This window comes from Hippocampus comes, unplaced genomic scaffold (genome assembly GCF_001891065.2).
Source record: "Hippocampus comes isolate QL1 unplaced genomic scaffold, H_comes_QL1_v1.1 scaffold174, whole genome shotgun sequence".
NCBI lineage: Eukaryota > Metazoa > Chordata > Actinopteri > Syngnathiformes > Syngnathidae > Hippocampus > Hippocampus comes.
This window is the reverse complement of record NW_017805983.1, coordinates 3,120,883-3,141,438: the sequence shown is the minus strand read 5'-3', so window position 1 is coordinate 3,141,438 and position 20,556 is coordinate 3,120,883. Positions and strand designations below refer to the sequence as shown.

Here is a 20,556-nt window from a genome sequence, read left to right as displayed (position 1 = left end):
GGGACACCCTGAACTGGTTGCCAGCCAATCGCAGGGCACACACAGACGAACAACCATCCGCACTCACACCTAGGAACAATTTAGAGCATTCAATCAGCCTGCCATGCATGTTTTTGTAATGTGGGAGGAAACCGGATTACCCGCAGAAAACCCATGTAGGCCTGGGAAGAACATGCATACCCCACACAGGGAGGCCAGAGCTGGAATTGAACCCGGTAACTCTGCACTGTAAATTCGACGTGGTAACCACTGGACTACCGATCCAGTCCTAAAAAACAAACAAACAATCAAACACAATAAAAAATAAGGAAAATTTCTGCAAAAATATTGAATGGCCAGTCCGTAACCTGCATTTGAGAAGGCCTGCGTGTGTGTATATATATATATATATATATATATATAGTAACGATGATGTTTGTGCCATGAGACTTTCCTAAGGTAAAAGTGCATTAGCTCAATAATAGTTGAATCAGCAAGAAGAACAATTTGTGACCAAAGACCGCTGCTAGAGGTTACCTGACAGCGGTTGACCGTTAATACTCCAGGTTATATTGGGCGTCGGGATGCCTTCAGCGAGACAGTCCAGTCGCACGGTTTCACCTGGAGCGTAACGAAGGTTCTGGAGCTCCTTCACCCAGTAGGGAGCCGCTTTACAGGGAAAAAAAACAAGGGCGTCGTTTTAGTACATATAATATATTTAGTACATATAATATATTTAGTACATATAATATATTTAGTATATATATATATATATGTGTGTATAAATAACTGGGAAACGTATTAAAAAGATGAGTCTCTTTTTTGAGGCAATATGAAGTGAGTGCAATTCAGTTTGCCGCTCAAATCAAATAGTCCGAATGATGGCTCATATATTGCAGAACTCATAAGTCATATCTGAGGTCTTATTTGAAAGCACCACTGTAATTAATGCCAAAGATATAAACTGAAGTGATACATCTCTGTACTGTTTAAGATCTGCGTATGTCAGTGAGGAGCTCAGTTTAGCCTGGGTCGTTAATGGAAGCTATGGGGAGTTTGTTGTTGTACGTTTTGCTATGCTTTGTTGAATTGATTTTTTTAGTCTAATGTAAGATGAGTTAAATTGAGTTATTCTGTATTTTGGGTTTTATGCTTAATTTATATTTTAGCAATTTTAACCCTTTATTCAGAGGTGCATATCAACCCACTGACCTTCAACAGTGACAGTGAAGGAGTGCACACTAGACCCATGCACGTTGGACGCTCTGCACTCGTACTCGCCATCGTCGCGCTGGTCGACACTGTCAAAGTAAAGCCAGCGGTTGTGGTTTTCCGGATGCCCGCCAGTCTCATCCAGTTTGCCGTCCTTCTTCTTCCACTCCACCTTTGGAGTCGGACTGAGAAAAAGGAAAAAAAGAAGGTGCTTGGCTGGTTGCATGCGATTAAAACAGGAAGTTGAGTGAAAACAGATCCTTACAGGCCTTTGGGAATGCATTCTAAGGTCAGACTTTGGCCGCGGAGTGCTAGCACCGACGAGTGGGAACTGCTTGGGTGGAAGATTTGAGCCGGCTTGCCATGAGCCACGTCGTTACCTGGACAAAAGATGGTGCTAAACAATCACATCAATGATGGCCAATCAATCCACACATCCAACACTAACGAGCCCGTTGGTCACTCAGTCATGTTTTATTACTCGTAAAGATGAAGTGATCATGGTGGTGTACATGGTTACTAAACAATATGTACATGGTACCGGGTGTGTGATGACTAAAATATTACAATACGCAGCATGCCAATATCAATATTTGTTACTGTCCCTAATTAATGTTATACGGAAAGAGATAATGATACAATCCTTGACAGTACTTAAGTTGTCCCATAATTAACTGATGCTGCATGGTAAAAGATGATACGGTGTTCGCTGAGGTCAAAATTTTGTTCCACCACTAATCTATGAAACATTCAGGTACAGTCCATGATCGTATTGATATTGTGTCCCACCCCTAACTGATGCTGTATGTTTCATGCCAATATCAATGTGGTAAAATATAACGATATGGTGCAAACCAATATCAATATTTTGTCCCACCCCAAACTGACTCTGTACGGCAATGTTACATTGCCCTACTGATATTTTATCTCACCCGTAACTGATATCGAAAGAAAAATTTTCATGCAGCGGTATCAATATTTTATTTATTTATCCCCAAAGTGACACTATAAGGTAGGAGATGATGACACTAAGTATGCGTAAATTACATCGTTTCTAATTGACGCACATTATCAGATAGCGATACAGTGCATGCCGGCCTCATACTGTATTGTATCTAGTGTGTGTGTGTGTGTGTGTGTGTGTGTGTGTGTGTGTGCGCGCGCGCGCACTCACTCGGCAGCACAGTGAGAGCAATGGCGGTATCAGGCAAGATGGTTCTGGCTTCAATGTAGTGGGAGTTGCAGAAGTAATCCTCTCGGCTGTCGCTCTTGAGCAGATTAGCAAAGTACAAGTTGCCGTTGAGGCCGACCATCACTCTGTCACTCTGCCTGATGTGCACCAGCTCTGTGACAAGTAAACACATACAGGACACTCACAAGGAGTCCACACCAAAATGACATTCAACTCATGGCCCTTTTGCGCTCTTTCTAAACCTAGCTTCTAAACCTCAATTCCCTTCTTCCCCTTGACTAACCATTAACCCTTAATGCCAAACCCGAACAACTTTTACCATACTCCGAACGACAAACTCTGGGTATCATAAAACTGATAATTTTCTGCCAGGTTGCAACAAATTGAGAGTTAATAGAAATTAGCGGCAGAGTGATTTCAAAGTGACAACCACAATCGATGTTGTTGGATTTGCACAGTGAAAAGAGAACAAAATTATTAACATGGTGTCCCAGTTTCTCGGGCTTTGGAACACAAGACAGTTGTACATTTAGCGTACATGTTAAAGAAGGCACAGTGTCGGACGGAGATCTCTGCTACTTTGAATAAAGCAGGTTGGTTGAAAGGGGTAGAAATGTCTGATGCATTTTATAACATTTTTCATAGAAAATTTAGCATCGTCAGTGCTTCACTTATAGCACGTCTTCTGCTCCTTATTACAGTGATCCCTCGCCCAATTTGCACTTCAAGTTTTGCGGCTTCAGTGTTTCACATTGTTTTGTTTTTTTTTGTTTAAAAAAATACAACCTTAACGGCAGCCATATTGTAGAAAGACGCTTTATCTCATGTTGATGCTTGAGAGAATAGGTTTCTCTGCATGCCGAACAAAAAGCTGACGTGACTTAGAGACTTTGTGCATACCTGTTCTATACTGGCCTGATTTTGATCTTTTCTTAATTTTATGATGATTAAAAACACAGAATCAACATTTCAAAACTCACTCTTATCCATCCAGTGGATTTGCGGAGGGGCGGAGCTCGGCGGGGGGTTGCAGGTCAACACCATGCTCTCACCCACATAAGCTTCGCGGCGGAGCTTCTGCTGCTTCAGCAGAACTGGCTGGGCTGCAACACACACGCACGCATGCACGCACACACGCACACATGCACACACGCGCACACACACACGCACACACACACACACACACACACACACACACACACACACACACACTGACATCACTGCTCTGGTTCCTGGAAATGGTTACCTTAGCAACAAGAGATGAGCGTGCAGAAAAGGTGGCCCCAGTCAACCTCACTGAGTCATTCAAGTGTGTGTGTGTGTGTGTGTGTGTGTGTGTGTGTGTGTGTGTGTGTGTGTGTGTGTGCATGCGTGCATGCGTGCGTGTTACGGTATACCCGATCAATCATCAGTCATGTGACTTCTTTGAAGCTTGAATAATATATCTACAGTATAATGAACCCATAGATATTGTATACTGAAGGGAGGCAAGCTGGTTGGTAAGTAGCTAGCTTGGTTATGTAAATAGGTACTTGTGCATACTTTGTAGGTAGGTACTGTAGGTAGATAGCTAGGTAGGTGGGTAGGTCAGTTAGGTGGGTAGATCAGACAAGGAGGTAGGTAGTTCGGTGGACGGTTTGGTGGTTAGGTAGGTAGGTTGGTATTTGTGGGTCATATAAAGAAGGACGGAGATAGGTAGGTAGGTCAGTAGCTAAGTAGGTGGCTGGCTGGTGGTAGGTAGGCTAGTCAATGAGATAGGTAGGCAGGTTGGTATACCAATTAGGCAGTCGGTAGGTAGGTAGGTGGGTGGGTTGATGGGTAGGCTTTTAGGTTGGATAGGTAGGTAGGTTTGGTTTTTAGGATAGGAGGGTAGATAGGTAGGAAGATTGGTAGTGTCTCACCCTCTACATTGATGTGCACTTTGTGCGTCATGGCAGTCCCTAGCGTGTTGGAGGCATAACATCGGAATGTTCCCTGGTACAATTCCAGAGCTTCATCTTCGCTGACCTCTAGCGTTCCACTTCCCGTCCTCTCCGACCCGAATGTTCGGCCATCTTTCACCCAACGGAAACTAGCAAAGGATAAAGAAGAGAAATGATCTCATTAGTGATCTCATTTAATTAAATGAGCTGTTGTTGCTGTAGTAACAGAAAGTAACGGAAACAAATAGCTCAATGTAAGATTCATATCCTGGTGTTTGTCACTGTGTTTAATATGATATGAAACTTCAAAAAAAGAACCCTGACACTAATTTGACTAAGCAATGAATTTGAATGAAATTGGGTGGAAATGTTTATCATAACAGGGCACATGCCAAATTTAATGATGGGATAAATAAACATGAAGATGCATTAATAGTCGTAATTCATATGAAAAAATAAGGACCATAAGGTGAAGATGGATTCTTCCAGAATTCAAACATTTGAACCTAATGAGGACAATCAGTACAGATGGATAAATGATGGATGAATATTTAACATGCAACATTACAGTCAACAAGAGACATACGTGGGCGGCGGGTTGCCGGAAGCCTCGCACGGCAGAATGATGTCATCACGATAAAAGGCCGTGTATGATGTCATCACCTCGAAAGGCTGCGTGAGCACAGGTGGCTGCGAAACTGAAAACAGATGAGCACGCACACACGCGTTAATCCCACAAAGACATGACATGATTTCACACCTTGCACATTTTAAAGTGCTCACTGCTGAAATAAAAATCAAACGTTCCACATCACCATGGCAACGGGAGAGTCACTTACGGTTGTTTGCTTTGTCTGTTTGTCCACACGGAAGCCAGAAAAGGTAAGAAGGCAAACATTTAGAAAATCCAAAGTAGAAAAGAAAGATAACGTGATAGTGGTATTTTGTAACTGTTGCTGTATGGTTCGACAAAAGGCACGACACAAATCGCAATTTATTTTGAAACATTTATGGCGATGAGATAGGGTCATGCCACCCTTAATTGACAGTGAAAGTAATGAAGAACTGTTTGCTACATTCATTGCAAAATCAATATTTTATAGCAGGCCTAATTGAGACTAGAAAAGGCGAGGTGATGTGATTTCCTAATTGCGATACCAGTAATCATATTTTGTTACACTTCTAATTGATACTATCTTGTTGTAGACAACAATAAATCCATCCAGCCACTCATTTTCTGATTACAACGGTCGCGGCCATGCTGGAGCCTCTCCCAGCTGTCTTTGGGCAGTAGGTGGGGTACACCCTGAACCCTTTGTCAGCCAATGGCAGGGCACACAGACAAAAAAAACCCATTCACACTCACAATCACACCTCAGAAAAATTTGGAGTGTTCCATTGACCTGACATGCATGTTTTTGGAATGCGGGAGGAAACTGGACCACCCGGAGAAAAGCCACACAGGCATGGGGAGAACATGCAAACTCCACACAGGAAGGCCAGAGCTAACCAGTTGACCAACATGCCACCACAACAATACATATCAATATCAATATTTTGGCGTGAGTTTTTTTGATTCCATAATACAAGAGACAATGTGATATGTTCATTACGATAACAATATTTGTCCACTATCATCACATATCACGATACACTTCATTTGTTTGCAGTTGCCAAATATCCAGCCTTGATACTGCTTTACAATACGATACAAACAATTTGTGCATTGAGAAATATATATTTTTTAATACTATGCTTTATCTGGTACTGTATCACTATATTTGAAATCATCATGATGTTGCGATACTCACAGCCTTGTGGGATGATGAGGGCTCCCTGAGCCAGCGGAAGTGTGGATGGCGAGAGGAAGGTCAAAGGGAAGAGGACGAACGGGAAGATGGGCACGGGGAGGGCCATTGGCACACTCATGTCTCAATGTCCCATTGACGCGCACACATTCATCAAGGCACACGCACACACACACACACACACACACACACACACACACACATGCACACACACACACTCTTTCGCCTGGAACCCTCCTGTCGAGGCAATGGCGTCACGGCGAGACTTAAGGTGGTGCTTTGGCGGTCTCGCTTTCTGGTACTGTGAGGCAGAGGAAAGAAGAAAAAGTGGGGAGACAACAAGGGAAAGATGGTTTCGGGGGGACGGGAAGTGGAGAGAAGGGTGAGAAAGGCCATTGAAGTGAATCAGATGATCATCACACACTGTCATGATTTTTTTAAGTCTCTCATATCCAATGCCCAATATCTCCCAAAAACCTCCAACGTTTTCTAAAAATGTTATATTAAATTGACGTCAACTTCAGGACACAAAATGTCCAAAATGGCGACCAGCTTCCAATATTCAACACTTTTTGCTGGGACAGAATAAATGATCCCAAAACTCACCAAAAAGGTAAAAGACGCCTCATTTTTTTGGAATAATATGATGAATATGTAATTTGTCGAATAAATAAAAAATATCAAAAATCACGTCAGTTTACCCCGCAAATTAATGCTTTCATAAAACATCTAGACATCGAAGCGTCTAAATATTGACTTAATCCCTTTTGGAGGGGTAAAAATAGCTAGTCAATGTGAACATGAAAATCCCAACTTGAATGAGACATCCCTCTCGCCTTTAAATGGAAATGTGCGTCTTTTGTGCATGTTGACTTGAAGTGCAGGATGAGATGAACACTCAACGTGCAAATCCATTTTGGAAAAATCCTCTCTGCACTTTGCTAAAAATAGAAGGCAGGCGATTCAAAGTGGCCTCTGGGTCCATTCATGGAAATCCAGTCAAACAGAGATGATCCTGCTGGTAAACATTCTTCTTCCAATGGAAGTTTCCTGCAAGGTTTATTGCCTGGTTTGGAAGTCAACGCTCCATTCCAGACTGCTGAGAGGTTTCAAATATTCCACTAGGATGGTCTAACCTTACAGGGCAGAAATTTTGTAAAACTCATGTCTTATTGTCCTGCAAAGCCTGCGCACCCTTCAAGTGTGAATTTTTCAAAAAAATTAAGGAGATGTTTTGTGCTTATTTCACAAAATCTGTGATGTCACAGTTTGACTAACTCCCGTTTTGCTGATGACGATTTGAGAAGCTAGACTGGATGGAGAGCCACCGACAACATTCGACTGAAATTGTTTCAAAGCAAAAGGTATGCAGAGCTGCAGTGTCAGAACAGATCAGTGTTAGCTAGCATGGCTGTAATATTAGCAACTTACTTGTTGTGATGCCCTCGCACATGGCAAAGGAAAGCTACAGTCGCTGTTGCAATTTTAATGAACACATATCGAGCACCCTCGTTCAGGAGCTGTTGTTGATAAACTCAAGGCCCGGGGGCTAGATCTGGCCCACCACGTCATTTTATGTGGCCCGCAAAAGCAAATCAAGCAGGTCAACTTCCATGAAGCTTGCTAAAATCTGTACCAAAATGTCAAATTGTCAGAGGTAATAAATAATCATGCTGTGATATTGCAAGCATTTTCTTTTCATGTGATTGCAGTAAATTGAACAGCAATTGAACAAACTATGATCCTTGACTTTTGATTTAAAAATGTGTTATCTATTAATTGTGTGCTGTATATGTATTAATACGTGGGGGTGATTAAACATTTATACGGTTTCACAGTCATTGTGGCCCTCACAGGGAAACTGTGACTACCATGTGGCCCGCGACAAAAATGAGCTTGACACCCCTGGCATAGAGTATTTTCTTCGTGTTCAAATACATTTCAAAGTGTTCTCAAGGTATATTTCATTAAGTTGAAATGTTTTTAAAATTTTTTGAAGAGATGAAACTGTGTTTTTATATATATATACATATATATATATATATATATATATATATATATATGTATATATATATATTTTAATTTTTCAAAATTATGTGCTCTCTCTATACCTGCGGTGGGTCATTCTGGAACAGAGGCTCACTGTATAAATACGGTCCTTAATCATAATTTTTCTAGTTACCCGGTGCAATCCATTGCTTTTTTTTCTGGAGTTCTCAATTATCCCTGTCGTAGAGAACAATGAAAGACAGATGGGGCGGGAGCATTTTTGTCCTTGAAAATGATTGCGTTGTCGCTGTTTCTAGTCAAGGTAATGAAGCAGATGCTTTCCTCTCAAAATGCTTGAACCCCCGCGGCGGAGGCCATCTCGGCTAATGTTAAATATACTGAGCCCCGGGCCCTCGACCCTGTCGGTGTTCTGGGACGTCCCGCAGAAGCGGAGGGGCGGGTCGCTGGGAGGCCGGAGGAGAGAAGGCAGGGTGAGTGCAGGTGGGACAGTCTAATCGGGAAAGGGGGGCTGTGTTTGAGAACACGTGCGTGTGTGTGTGTGTGTGTGTGTGTGTGTGTGTGTGTGTGTGTGTGTGTGTGTGTGTGTGTGTGTAAAATGGGGCTCAGGGGGACCTTATGGTCCAAGAGTTAAAATGGGGGTGCAGGTGGACAAATAGTGCTTGACGGAGCGAGAAATTAACTCATTGATAGATTCCGATCTGCGGAGAGAGATTAGGGGACTGGAGATACACGCGCGCACACAAAAGCAAAAAAAAATGTCAGCGGCAAACAACAGTCGCTGCACAAAAGAATAAAATGTCATATTTTATATCTCTATCTATCTATTTATCGATAGATTTGTTTTACAACCACTGCTTAGGTGGAATGTCACTTTTTTCACCTAACCTAGTCGAACTAAAAGAAAAAAAAGGATAGAATAAAAACAGTGCATCATAAAGCAAACACAAATGTGTTAAATATGAAACACATTCAACTCTTGGTCAGACAAGACACATATGACATGGATCGATGTGCTCACTTGCACCTTCTGGGAACTGAAAAGGAAAGTTATTTTTTTGAACAATATATTTACAGTTGACCCCCACTATTCACAGGGGATAGGGACCAGGCCGGCCCGCAAATAGAAAAAAAATCTGTCTGCAATTGTCGCCTGCTGAATTGTGCGTAATGATGGTGTAGTGTAATTTATGCATGATATATTTCTTAAATTAATCAGCCAGCTGTATTTTTTTTTCCTGAATGGGTAACGGCCTAAAAAAAAAATCCACATTGGTCGGGCCCCAGAAGTGTGCCAAACCATTTGATTTGCTGTTTTAGCGATACCATAATGAGTTTATAGAACTAGAAGCTCACATAGAGCTAAACTATTCATAAAAATGAAAAGAAATGAAGTTGGCATTAGTTTTGGGGTTTTTTTTCGTCCCAACATTCACCGATTATGAACAGATGGGAGATGCCATAATGACTCTGGAAGGGGGACGGGTTGCACTGACGTCGGAGTAACTCCAACTATAAAAAATATTCCTGTAATTGTGTTTTTATCCAGATTAACAATGTTCTCCTTCTTTCATGCACCCACCCCCAAAAGTTTGCTTTAGTTCTTTATCATGCTAACCATATCTGTACACTTTATTGATTTTATTTTAATAAAGATAATGGCTCAAGACTTTTGCAATGTACAGTGTGCTGTACAATAAGGTAAACTGTTCTCAAATAAACACCAACAACGCTAAAATGAGCATGGTGAGCAAAGTGAGTTCAAGTGTGTGTGTGTTGTTTGTGTGTGTGTGTGTGTGTGTGTGTGTGTGTGTGTGTGTGTGTGTGTGTGTGTGTGTGTGTGTGTGTGTGTGTGATAAACTGCTGATGTTGTCCACACTAGACCTCATGAATATGAAACACAAGTGTCATTTTAATGAAGCACCTCTGAGATTAACATGTCTGCCCAAAGGTTTGTGAGCGTGTGTGTGTGTGTGTGTGTGTGTGTGTGTGTGTGTGTGTGTGTGTGTGTGTGTGTGTGTGTGTGTGTGTGTGCATTTATGATATTTATGATGCTAATTATTAAAAGCAGGCAAATTTTAAACAAAAGTTTGTTGACTAAATTTAGAAACGTATTTTTTTCATAAACATCTATTTTTATCCTATTATGTATACACACACGATATTTACTTAAATATGGTATAAATCAAAACATTTCAAATTGAGGTTTCAACCCAGGTATGGGTTTTCACATTTGGACTTCCAATTAGTCTTTAAAATCTGGATTATGGCCGACTGATCTGATCTGAAGATGGGCCAATCAATCCAACCTATTGAAACCAGTTAGTCATTAATGAGGGCATTTACCAATCTGCAATTTATGACATTACAACTAATCACTGATTTTGCACAAAATACAAAAAAATTGCCGATCAAGCCTACTTTACACACGACACTTTAGCTAATCAACATTTGACCCAGGCCCATTTTTTTCAAGGTACACACATTCTCGGTTGCAGATACTACAGTGTAGAATGAGAGCATGATGACCCCAAGAGGACAAAAATAGTATTTGCACCTCACATGCACGTGTTATTTAAATGCACAGCTTGAAACAATATGAAAATATATATTTTCTGGATATAGATATGGGCATTTTTTTCTGAGCTTGGCAACATCTCTGAGCATTCACACTCATTTTGTGAGAGTAGTTAATGTGAAGATGCTCTTCCACTTCAAGCAACTGCCCCCCCCCCCCAGCACGCCCCCGAGCCCTTGCACTTCTCAGCACGACAAATGAAGCAGTGCACAAGTCAGTCATTAGTGACACAATGTGGCTACATAAACAATTGCAGAGTGGACCAGGGTCTATTAGCCTCAGCCCCGGCAGGGGGGATGTGGCTGGGCGGGCGGGCCGCAATGGCAGCAGCTGGAGCCCTGTGGGCAGGGTCAAACAAGACATATTTTCATGTTTTCGAGATGTTTTCATTTTGATACGTGACATCACGCAACTGTCACAAGGTGACGTTGCCGTGACAACCATCAATGTATACTGAACCAATGGCATTAACGCACCGCTGACCAGCACATTGCCCATACCGATTGATATTGAGATTTAGCCAGCGAGGATTCCGTGTCGTCTTGTTAACAGCAAGGTACCATCTGCATCAAAATATTGATCACTCCCTTTTTGTTTCTGTTTTTGATAACTTTGAGTATTACAGTGGTTTTAGTTTTAGTAAGGTGAGGGTTTTCTAATTCTGGTTTCGAGCAAGGGCTAGGAGTTCAAATTAGGGTTTGAAACAGTTTTTTTCGGGGTTTCAAATTAGGGTTTCATGTCAGGTTACGGTTTCAAATTAGAATTTCAAGCAAAATTAGTGTTCTGGATTGGGATTTTAATTTATTTCTAAAAGACAAAGTTCGCGTTTTAAATTGGGCTTTCAAGCCTGGATTGGGATTTAAAAGAATTTTTGTTCAAGGCAAAAATAGGGTTTTGGATTAAGGTTTCAAATTAAAGTTTGATGTCAGTGTTAGGTTTCTAAATTAGGATTTTAATCCAAATTAGGGATCCAAATTTGGGTTAGGGTTTTAATTTGGGGTTTAATGGCAATGTTTTTTTTTCAAATTGGTCTTTCAAGGCAGGTTTTGGTTTTTATTTTAGTATTGGAGTCGAAGTAAGGGTTTCAAATCAAGACGTGAAACAAAAGTTGCCTTTTAATCTGAGGTCACCATTTTAAAATAGTGTTCAACGCCGGCATGGCATTTTTAAATTGTAGTTTGAAGGCAAAGTTAGGATTTCAAATTAGGGTGAGCCTTTCAAATTTGTGTTCAAAGACAGAGTTGGGGTTTCAATTTGGGGTTCAACCAGTGTTAGGGTTTCTAGGTTTGGATACGTTTTCAAAAGGATTTCAAGTTAAGGTTTCAAGACAGGGTTAGTGTTGGATTAGGCTAGGTAAGATTTCCAGTCAAAGTTAGGGTTTCAAATGAGGGTTTCAAATTTGGGTTAAGTTTTTTTCATCAGGATTTCAAATCAAAGTTTGTGTTTTAAATTAGGGAGTTGCATGCGGACAAAGCCTGGGTTGGTTTGAAGCCAAAGTTAGGGTTCCAAATCAATGGGCCTCTTCACCATAGGGGCGTGACTAACCATCCCCACCCAGTCCTCAAATAGGCCACACTCAGCTTTTTAGCGCAGAGCAGTTTCCCGGAGTCTTCACGGAGACTTCAGGGTTGTCTACTGCTGACGAAGCTTCTGTGAGAGAAGCGAAACGTCCTTTTTTGTTTTTTGTTTTTTACCCACAGGTACAGATGACGACTGACAGAACTGACGATGGAACTTTCCTGTACGACTGAGAGCCTCCACAAGCAAAGTTCAAAATCTTGGTTAAGTTTCTGTTCCAAGCCAAAGTTGGGGTTCCAAACTGTTTCAAATTAAAGGTCCAGCACACTCTTCAAATCTTTAATTCCTGATATTTCACAGCAGGATTATTTTTCGTATTCATTGTTGACCTCATAACATTTGTCAGACGGACTCAGCAAGACACTGTCCAGAGAAAAAACAAAAACAAAAACAAACCCACCAAGATGATTATCTCATCCTATCAGCGTATCAAGTGAACGCGCGCAACTGCCAGGAGCCGGGATGACTTCCCGTCATTCCCCCTGTCGCCATGTTAACCACCGACTCCAGCAGCAGCAGCAGCAGCAGCGAGCGAGTGCTAGCCCATCCCCCAAGTGGCCCCTCCCTTTTCACCTCCCATCCCCCTACTCCGTCCCGCCGCATGGCCACACCCTGTGACTACACGCACACACACATGCACACACACACACGCACACACGCAAACACGCACGCACGCACGCACACACACACACACACACACACACACACACACACACACACACACACACACACACACACACTTTCGGCCAGTAGAAATAGATGAGAATTGAAGCAGGTCACAGTTTGATTGTAAAATATTTAGATAATTTAGATATTCAAATGAATTGTCAATTCATGCCTGGGGTAGGATTTCAAATGAGAGTTTAAAGCCAGTATTAGACATTCAGGTTAATGTAAGAGTTTATTTTGGGGTCCAAACCAAGATTAGGGTTTCAAATTGTGATTTCAAGTCAAGGTGAGGGTCTCAGTTTATGAAATTAGGGTTTAAAATGAGATTTTAATGCAAAGGTTAGGGTTCAAAACAAGAATTATGGTTTCAAAAGAGAATAAAAACTAAGGTTAGTATTTTAAGTTAGAGTGAGCGTTTCAAAAACGCTGGTTTTTGGATTTCACATTTGGTTTCCAAGCAATTATTAGGCTTTTAAAAAAGGGTTTGGGTTGCGAATGAAGCTAAAGTTATTGTTTCAAGTTAAAAGGAGGGTTTCAAATTAGGGTTTTGAAAGAAGGTTGGGATTTCAAATTTAGGTTTCAAATCAGGGTGATAAGATAAGATAAGATAACCTTTATTTGTCCCACACTGGGGAAATTTGCAGGCTACAGCAGTCTCATTTTGGGATTTAATACCAAGCTTAAATTTTCACAGAATGGTTTGAAGCCTAATTTTCAATTTCAAACGAGGATTAGGGCTTTCGAATTAGAATTTGTTGGTCATGTTTTAAAGTAGAGTTTTAGGCCAGGTATCAAGTTAGGTTTGAAAGTCAGTGCTACAGTTTCATGCCAAGGTAAATGTTTAATATTTAGGCTTAAAAACAAGGATTCTTTTTCAAATTAGGATTGAAAATTGGGTTTCTAAATCAAAGTAAGGGTTTCAAATGACAGTTAGGGTTTAAACAAAGGTTATCATTTCATGTTAGGGTCTGAAGCCAGGGATATATCTATCACTGCCCCTTGGTGCCACAACAGATGGTGCCAAAGTATGGTTTCGAGCCAAGCTGTCTTCATTTTTATTCCGGGGCAAGTCTAGTGAACCGTGTTTATGAATTTGGCAGATTTTGTGCCCCAGAGTACACTAGACTTTAGACCAGGTAAAAATAGTTCTAAGTTGTGGGGCAGGTGCTGTAAAACGATTTTGGTAGATTTGGTCAGGGCACATGCAAACGGATTCTTCTCTCCGCTGATGTGTGGTGAGGTTGTCAGAACACATGGGGGTTGTCACACAGACATATGATAGGGATTTGAAGGCGGTCTCCAAGTGCCCATTTCACAGCAACCAACTTTACATCTTCTGCGAGTGGAAATTTTCTTGCAGTTCCTTATAAATGTACAGGTACTTTTCCCGCACTAATCTTCTTCATGGACTTCAGTGAGGGGACTTCAAGGCGGCTCTGTTCACTCCCAAAATAATGTAAACGCCCATTTCTACCTGTGACCATCTATGAAAATACCAAAAGATAGGAAACTCCACCCATGCACACAGTTAGACTGCACTTGGAGCGAGACTTGTGCTGGGCGCAAAAATAGGGCCCATTGTCTTGAATGTCAGATGAGCATAACAAACTTTGAGACATTTCACAATCGCCACGAAGACAGAAAGATATTTGTCAGCATAACATGGTTCTGTTTCACCCATTATTAGTGAATGGATTCTTGTCATGGCTCCAGCGGTCTCATCACAAAAGAAGTCGTACTATTATGGTTTTATTAAGTGTGTGTGTGTGTGTGTGTGTGTGTGTGTGTGTGTGTGTGTGTGTCTGTGTTTGTGTTTTAAAAGCATTCTATTAGATGCATATGAGGGTATTAAAAGCCAAATGTTGCGCAGGGGCTGTAATAGCACTGAACCCAGCTAATGGGGGATAACAGCTGAGCTCAGGTCGGAAGAAGCAAACATTCCGCAAGGGCTTGCAACAAAGACGCCTTTCAACAGAGGATAAATGTTCCTCACAAAAAGACTGAAAGAAGCAGAAGATGAATCAGAGAGGAAACGGAGCAGCGTGGATGGAGAGAGCGTTTGGAGATAATTTCATTTGCTCCAGCAAGGCCTCATTGTGAGAGCACACACACACACACACACACACACACACACACACACACACACACACACACACACACACACTACTCTAGTCTTTCCCCTAGAGTCTAGGGCCTCGACTCTTTACATGCTTCTCTCAAGAATGTCTCAAAACTCTTCAAAATGACTTTACAAAATACTTTCCAACCTCTTCCCAAAGTTGATGTCAAACTCAACACAATCTCCTCCCGAAACACTTCACAAGCGTTCATAACACACTTCCGAGACCTTCCTAAAGCTCTTCACTGGCCCTTCACGAGCTCTTCTCAAAGCTCATCACAAACTCTTCACAAGCTCTTTCCAAACCTATTTCAAGTTCTACACATAGCTTTTCCCTAAAGCTCCCTACAAGTTTGTCTCAAGAAACTCTCAAAACTCTCCCTGGCTCTTTACAAAATACATTCCAAGCTCTTCCCAAAGTTCTTGACAAACTCGACACAAGCTCCTCAAGTTCTACAGTGTCATCACAAAGCCTTCCCAAGAGTTTTCCAAAGCTCTTCATTCGCTCTTCACTAGCTATTCACAAGCTCCTCACAAAGCACTGTCCAAACTCTTCTCAAAGCTCTTCACAAGCTCTTCTCAAAGCTTTACCCAAGCTCTCCGCAAATGTTTATCCAAAACCCTTCAGATGTTTTTTCCATGCATTTTCCAAAGCAGTCTCTCAGCTCCATACAAGCAGCTTCACGAACAACTCCCCAAGCACTTCCCAAGACTCTTCATAAGATTTTCACAAACTATCGTGAAAATTTCTGGAAGCTAAATTTAGGTTGTTAGTGGATGCTATGGAGAGTCTTAGCCACAAGTGACTCCTGTCTTTTTTTTATTTTTTTAATCAAGTCAACCATCAGCCACTTTGGGGGAATAATTCTGTAAAATGAGTTTGAAATAATATAACAGTGTTCTGGAATCATAGTTCTGTTGCCTCAGCACGACGAAAGATGTAAAATGTAGCCGGGTGCGACTCAAGCTCAGAACACTGGCCTCAACTTGCTGCCAGTCATTCGGCAGCACTGCCAAACACGTCAAGTAATCCACAGAGTTGATCCTCGATGCCAACCTCCCAGCACAAAACCTGCCCCCACACACACCCCTTTGGCTCAACCTCATCCATCGACTGACCTGCTTTCAGAACCATCTTGAAGTCATCAAACAAATCATCCTGATGACTCACGGACCTCCCCTTTGACCTTCCCGAAAAGGTGTTTGGGCCTCAAATAAAGTTACCCGGGATGCATGGCAGAAATTCAGGAGTCAAGAGACCAGTGGACAAATACGGTAGATGGTCAGTTCAACAAAGACGAAGATGTTGACACAGTAAACAAAATACAATGAAGGACATCTTGGCTATTCGGTGTCCACCAATCATCACACTGCACTGTGTCTATCGCCGGCCATTTGCGCCACAATGTGACAAGGTACCGACTAGCAGAGGTGAATTGGTGAAAATTCTCAATGTAAGTGAATCCACTATTAACATAACACTTTTTGAACATAAAAAATATATATTGTACTCAATTGAGTACTAAAAGTATTGTGCATAAATTATTTTTAAAAAAATCATTTCAATGTTGAGAAAGAACAGTTAAAAGATTGAATGCAAATTTAATACCCTTAAAACTTGAATACAATTGAATTTCACTGAAATGTACTGCACTGAATGGAAATTTTAAGCCACTAACATTCTGCAGTTTGAACATTCAATTCAGTGATTCTTTTGTGTGCCACTAGAGGGAGCCTGCATACAGCAAGCGGTTCCAGATTACCCTCACAAAGAAGTCAGCTGAAGTGCAAGGACACTGGCGTGTATGTGGCCTTCACAAACCGTAACAATCTTCATCTTCAAGCACCAACAAGACCTCCATTTTTTCTTAGCTAGGGGCATTTACTTGCCCCTCAGCAGAGCAAAAACTTGCTCATGTGGCAAGGATTCTCCTTAATGCCGGAGTAAACCCCGGCAAGCACGGGAAGAACATGTGCACATGATTTAGGAATTATTTTCAATCAATAACTATTATTGTGACTACTGTTGCCATTCTTATTGACCAATGCTAGTATCTTTGAACAAGATAAATGAGTTGGTTCATTATTGGTTTTGGCACTGCATAGCCACCCCCACGTATGCCATTAGCATTGCCTGGCTCACGAGCCTGTCCTGTTCTGTCCTGTCCTATCTGTACTCATTGCTTCCTCACAGGGTGTATGACTGCCTTCACAGTTTTGATCAAATCCAGCCCCGATTGTAAATTGGTTGTCACCTACTGTTGATGTTCTTTGCTGTTTTTGCACTGTTCCCCCTTGTCGCTGTCTGGGCCCTCTCAAACCTCATTCTGTCAGTACCTCAAACTCTCCTGCTGCACAGGAAATATGTTCCAGATCAGGTTTCTAATTAATACATTCACATAGATGGATAAGGATAATATGTTGGAGTTATGCTTAGAAAGTGCACTTGGCTCCTTCCTAATGTGTTGTAAGACAGCTTGATTTTCCAGATAACACTGGTCAACAATTTTTAAACGCTTTTTATTACTATTATTATTTTTTTATCAGAAACGCAAATAAACTTTTCTGGATGATTTTTTTGTGCTGATTCCAATGCTGATTCCAAATTTGCTCTCATCCCATCAGGTTTCCATAATAATAAAAATAGTAATCATGTTATATGTATCTATCTCAATGCCACGGCAACTTAATTTCCATAAGCGCACAATAAACATTATTAATGCAAAATGATGAGAAATGCACAGTCTTTGGATCAAAGTTGTTGTGCCATATTTCTTCCTCTTTAATTACATCATTTTTGTTTTTTTTTAATTTTCTAACTTTTCCCTACACATGCTAGTGACTAAATGAGTAGAAATGGCTAATGCAGTTTCCTCATTTGCAAATATACACACATTCTAACTGCACTATTTGTTTTGAGACCATTGGACATTGCTCCGTTTTTCTTTTCTTGTGTCAATAAATTTAATTTATTTTGTTACATTTAAAACAATATATATTTTTTGAAGTGTGTTAAGCTTGAAAATGAGTCCATTTGAGCCTATGGAGCTTAAAATACGCTCCTGCTTCAGCCCAAGAAAAGTGGAGCAGGACAGCGAGGAAGTGAGAGTGCACCCCTTATGTTCATACCTGCTATTGTATCATTGATGGGAGTAGTCATTACAGCTTGCACCGCCCCCCCCCACCCACACACACACACACACACACACACACACACACACACACACACACACACACACACACACACACAGCTTGTACACACGCGCACACACACACACACACACACACACACACACACACACACGTATATGGCGCATACTATATATACAATCACGCACAAAATATACAAGACCTATCTGAATAATGTACAGCAATGCACAAAAAGATGCTTGCTTACCTCTCCAGTCGTTTGCTGAAGTCTTTCTTCTGCTTCCTCCGTGCTAGATGCTGCAGCGGCTCATAAAACACGCCCGTCTGAGTGCTGCGTCTACTCCTTCCTCCTCCTTCCTCCTCCTCGCTCTCTCATTGGCCACCCCGTCCAGATGACATCAGCCTCGCTTTCTTTCTCCATCTCAATCGCTCCATGTATTCCCCCGGCACCTCCAGCTCCTCCCCTCCTGTTCACCTCCATCCCTCCTCGACTTTCATCTCCATCCATCCCGTCTGCTCCTTCTCTCTCGCTCTCTTTTTTTTCTGTTTACAAGCCAGTGGAGGTCATAGTAATATCTTGTGATTTATAATGTCATTGTGTCGCCTACAAATCCACCGTATAGGTTGGAACACTGGACAATAAGTTCAGCTGTGTTAAGTTTTTGGACAAGAGTAATTAAAAAAATAAATAACAAATCATCATCACACCAAAAAAAAGAAGAACCCCCCCCCTCCCCCCAAAAACAGACAACACAGTCAAGGCTGATTTATGTTTTTACTGGCTTTTTGAGTTTTAACCATTCACCCTTGTTCCCTATTGATTTGGTGCTATTCACTTATTAATTTGACCTTTTTTCATATTATTATTACTTTGACTGATTACTGCATGTGTGGCAAATGATAAAATATTGCCCTTGCCCTATTTTGGTAGTAGTGGGCCAAATCTCACAGTTAATAGCATGATAGATAGGAGACAGTATAGAGTGGGGTTGAGGGTTTTGGTTTGTGTGTAGTCCATTTTGGACGTGGGCCTTCAGTAGACTCTCAGTGACCTAATCCTCCTCTTAACCCCACTATTCTCATATGACAAAAGATACAAAACCGTATTATAACGCTGCGTAAGATTACAGAGCAATGGAGGCATTTTACGAATTTAAGGTTGAACGCTATTGACAATAAAGCAAGAAACAAAGTTAAACCTTTGTGTTCCATTACATCAACTCCAAACTAGCAGTTCACAATCAATGTTTGTCTAATAACGTGACAAAAACATTAAATAAAAGACATTGTACTCAACAGAGACGTATATTATACAGACATTATGGATATTACTTTTGCTAGCTATGTTGAATAGACAGCTAGGAGGCAGCTAGCTACAGTGTTGGCGGACCTTTCCTCACAATTTCCAGTTTTCCTTGAAAAGTTTGCCTTGAAAATCAAACATTACGTTATGTTTTTTTTTTAAAAAATATTGTACATTGTACATATATACCGGTATTTCTATAGAGGATTTTAACCCCCGATATTGTGCAATTCCACCCAGAAGCCTTTGCATTTTGAGAAAATGGCTTTTAAACTGCTGCCCGCTGTAGATGTAGGTCCATCAGCAGTTTATGGGTTACTTTTCTAAATTGATGGTCATGGTTGAGGTTGTTTATGATGGGGAGACATTTTGTGTTGAAAGAATGAAAGAGTAAGGTTAGGGTAATTGGATAGATGTGTTTGTAAAAGTAAGTACAACGAGGAGGAAATCTTGGGTTTGGACATGTAGTGGTAGAATTTAAGTTTACAGTTTCGAGGTAATGTTGTTGTATCCTTTCCCCAAGTTCCGGAACGTAAAATGATCAAGTGTTAGCGTGTTGGATTTTATCACAGGAACTGCAGATGAATTGATGTCCTTGTCTCTTCATGAAAAGTAACTTGCTCATCACCAGTCATTTATCTTCCTCCTCCTTGTTCCCGTCAGTTTGCCTTTCCCGCTCTTCCTTCTTCCTCCCCCTCGAGCTCTAAAATGCATTTCTGTCCCTCACTTCATTGCGTGTGCACAACACTCCACTGTAATGGCCATTCAGAGCCATGTGCTACTCCAGTGCTGTGTGCCAAGCCAGTCAAAACACCCCCGCACTTCCTGTTCGCGTGTGTTCCGGGAAGTCAAGGACAAAGGAGAAAGGAAACCCTGTATTGATCTCTCTCTCTCTCTCTCACACACACACACACACACACACACACACACACACACACACACACAGACACAAATTATATATATATATACACACACACACACACACACACACACACACACACACACACACACACACACACACACACACACACACACACAG

The 20,556-nt window shown here is 41.3% G+C and overlaps 1 protein-coding gene across 5 annotated transcripts in view; it reads right to left on the bottom strand.

Moving 5' to 3' along the window:
* LOC109528323 (neural cell adhesion molecule L1.1-like) overlaps nt 1-18,578 on the bottom strand; it is a 34,160-nt gene extending 15,582 nt beyond the window's left edge. For 2 of the 5 annotated variants that reach the window (XM_019890732.1, XM_019890736.1), the window contains exons 1-10: nt 18,462-18,578; nt 6,117-6,414; nt 5,145-5,159; nt 4,892-5,003; nt 4,285-4,454; nt 3,364-3,486; nt 2,366-2,536; nt 1,457-1,571; nt 1,192-1,376; nt 517-648 (exon numbers count right to left, since the gene is read on the bottom strand). In XM_019890732.1, the coding sequence (XP_019746291.1) occupies nt 517-648; nt 1,192-1,376; nt 1,457-1,571; nt 2,366-2,536; nt 3,364-3,486; nt 4,285-4,454; nt 4,892-5,003; nt 5,145-5,159; nt 6,117-6,234 (1,141 nt within the window). In that variant the 5' untranslated portion in view covers nt 6,235-6,414; nt 18,462-18,578. The remainder of the gene's footprint in view (nt 1-516; nt 649-1,191; nt 1,377-1,456; nt 1,572-2,365; nt 2,537-3,363; nt 3,487-4,284; nt 4,455-4,891; nt 5,004-5,144; nt 5,160-6,116; nt 6,415-18,461) is intronic. The other 3 variants (XM_019890734.1, XM_019890735.1, XM_019890737.1) reach the window with 3 other exon arrangements.
* Nucleotides 18,579-20,556: the final 1,978 nt, after the last annotated feature.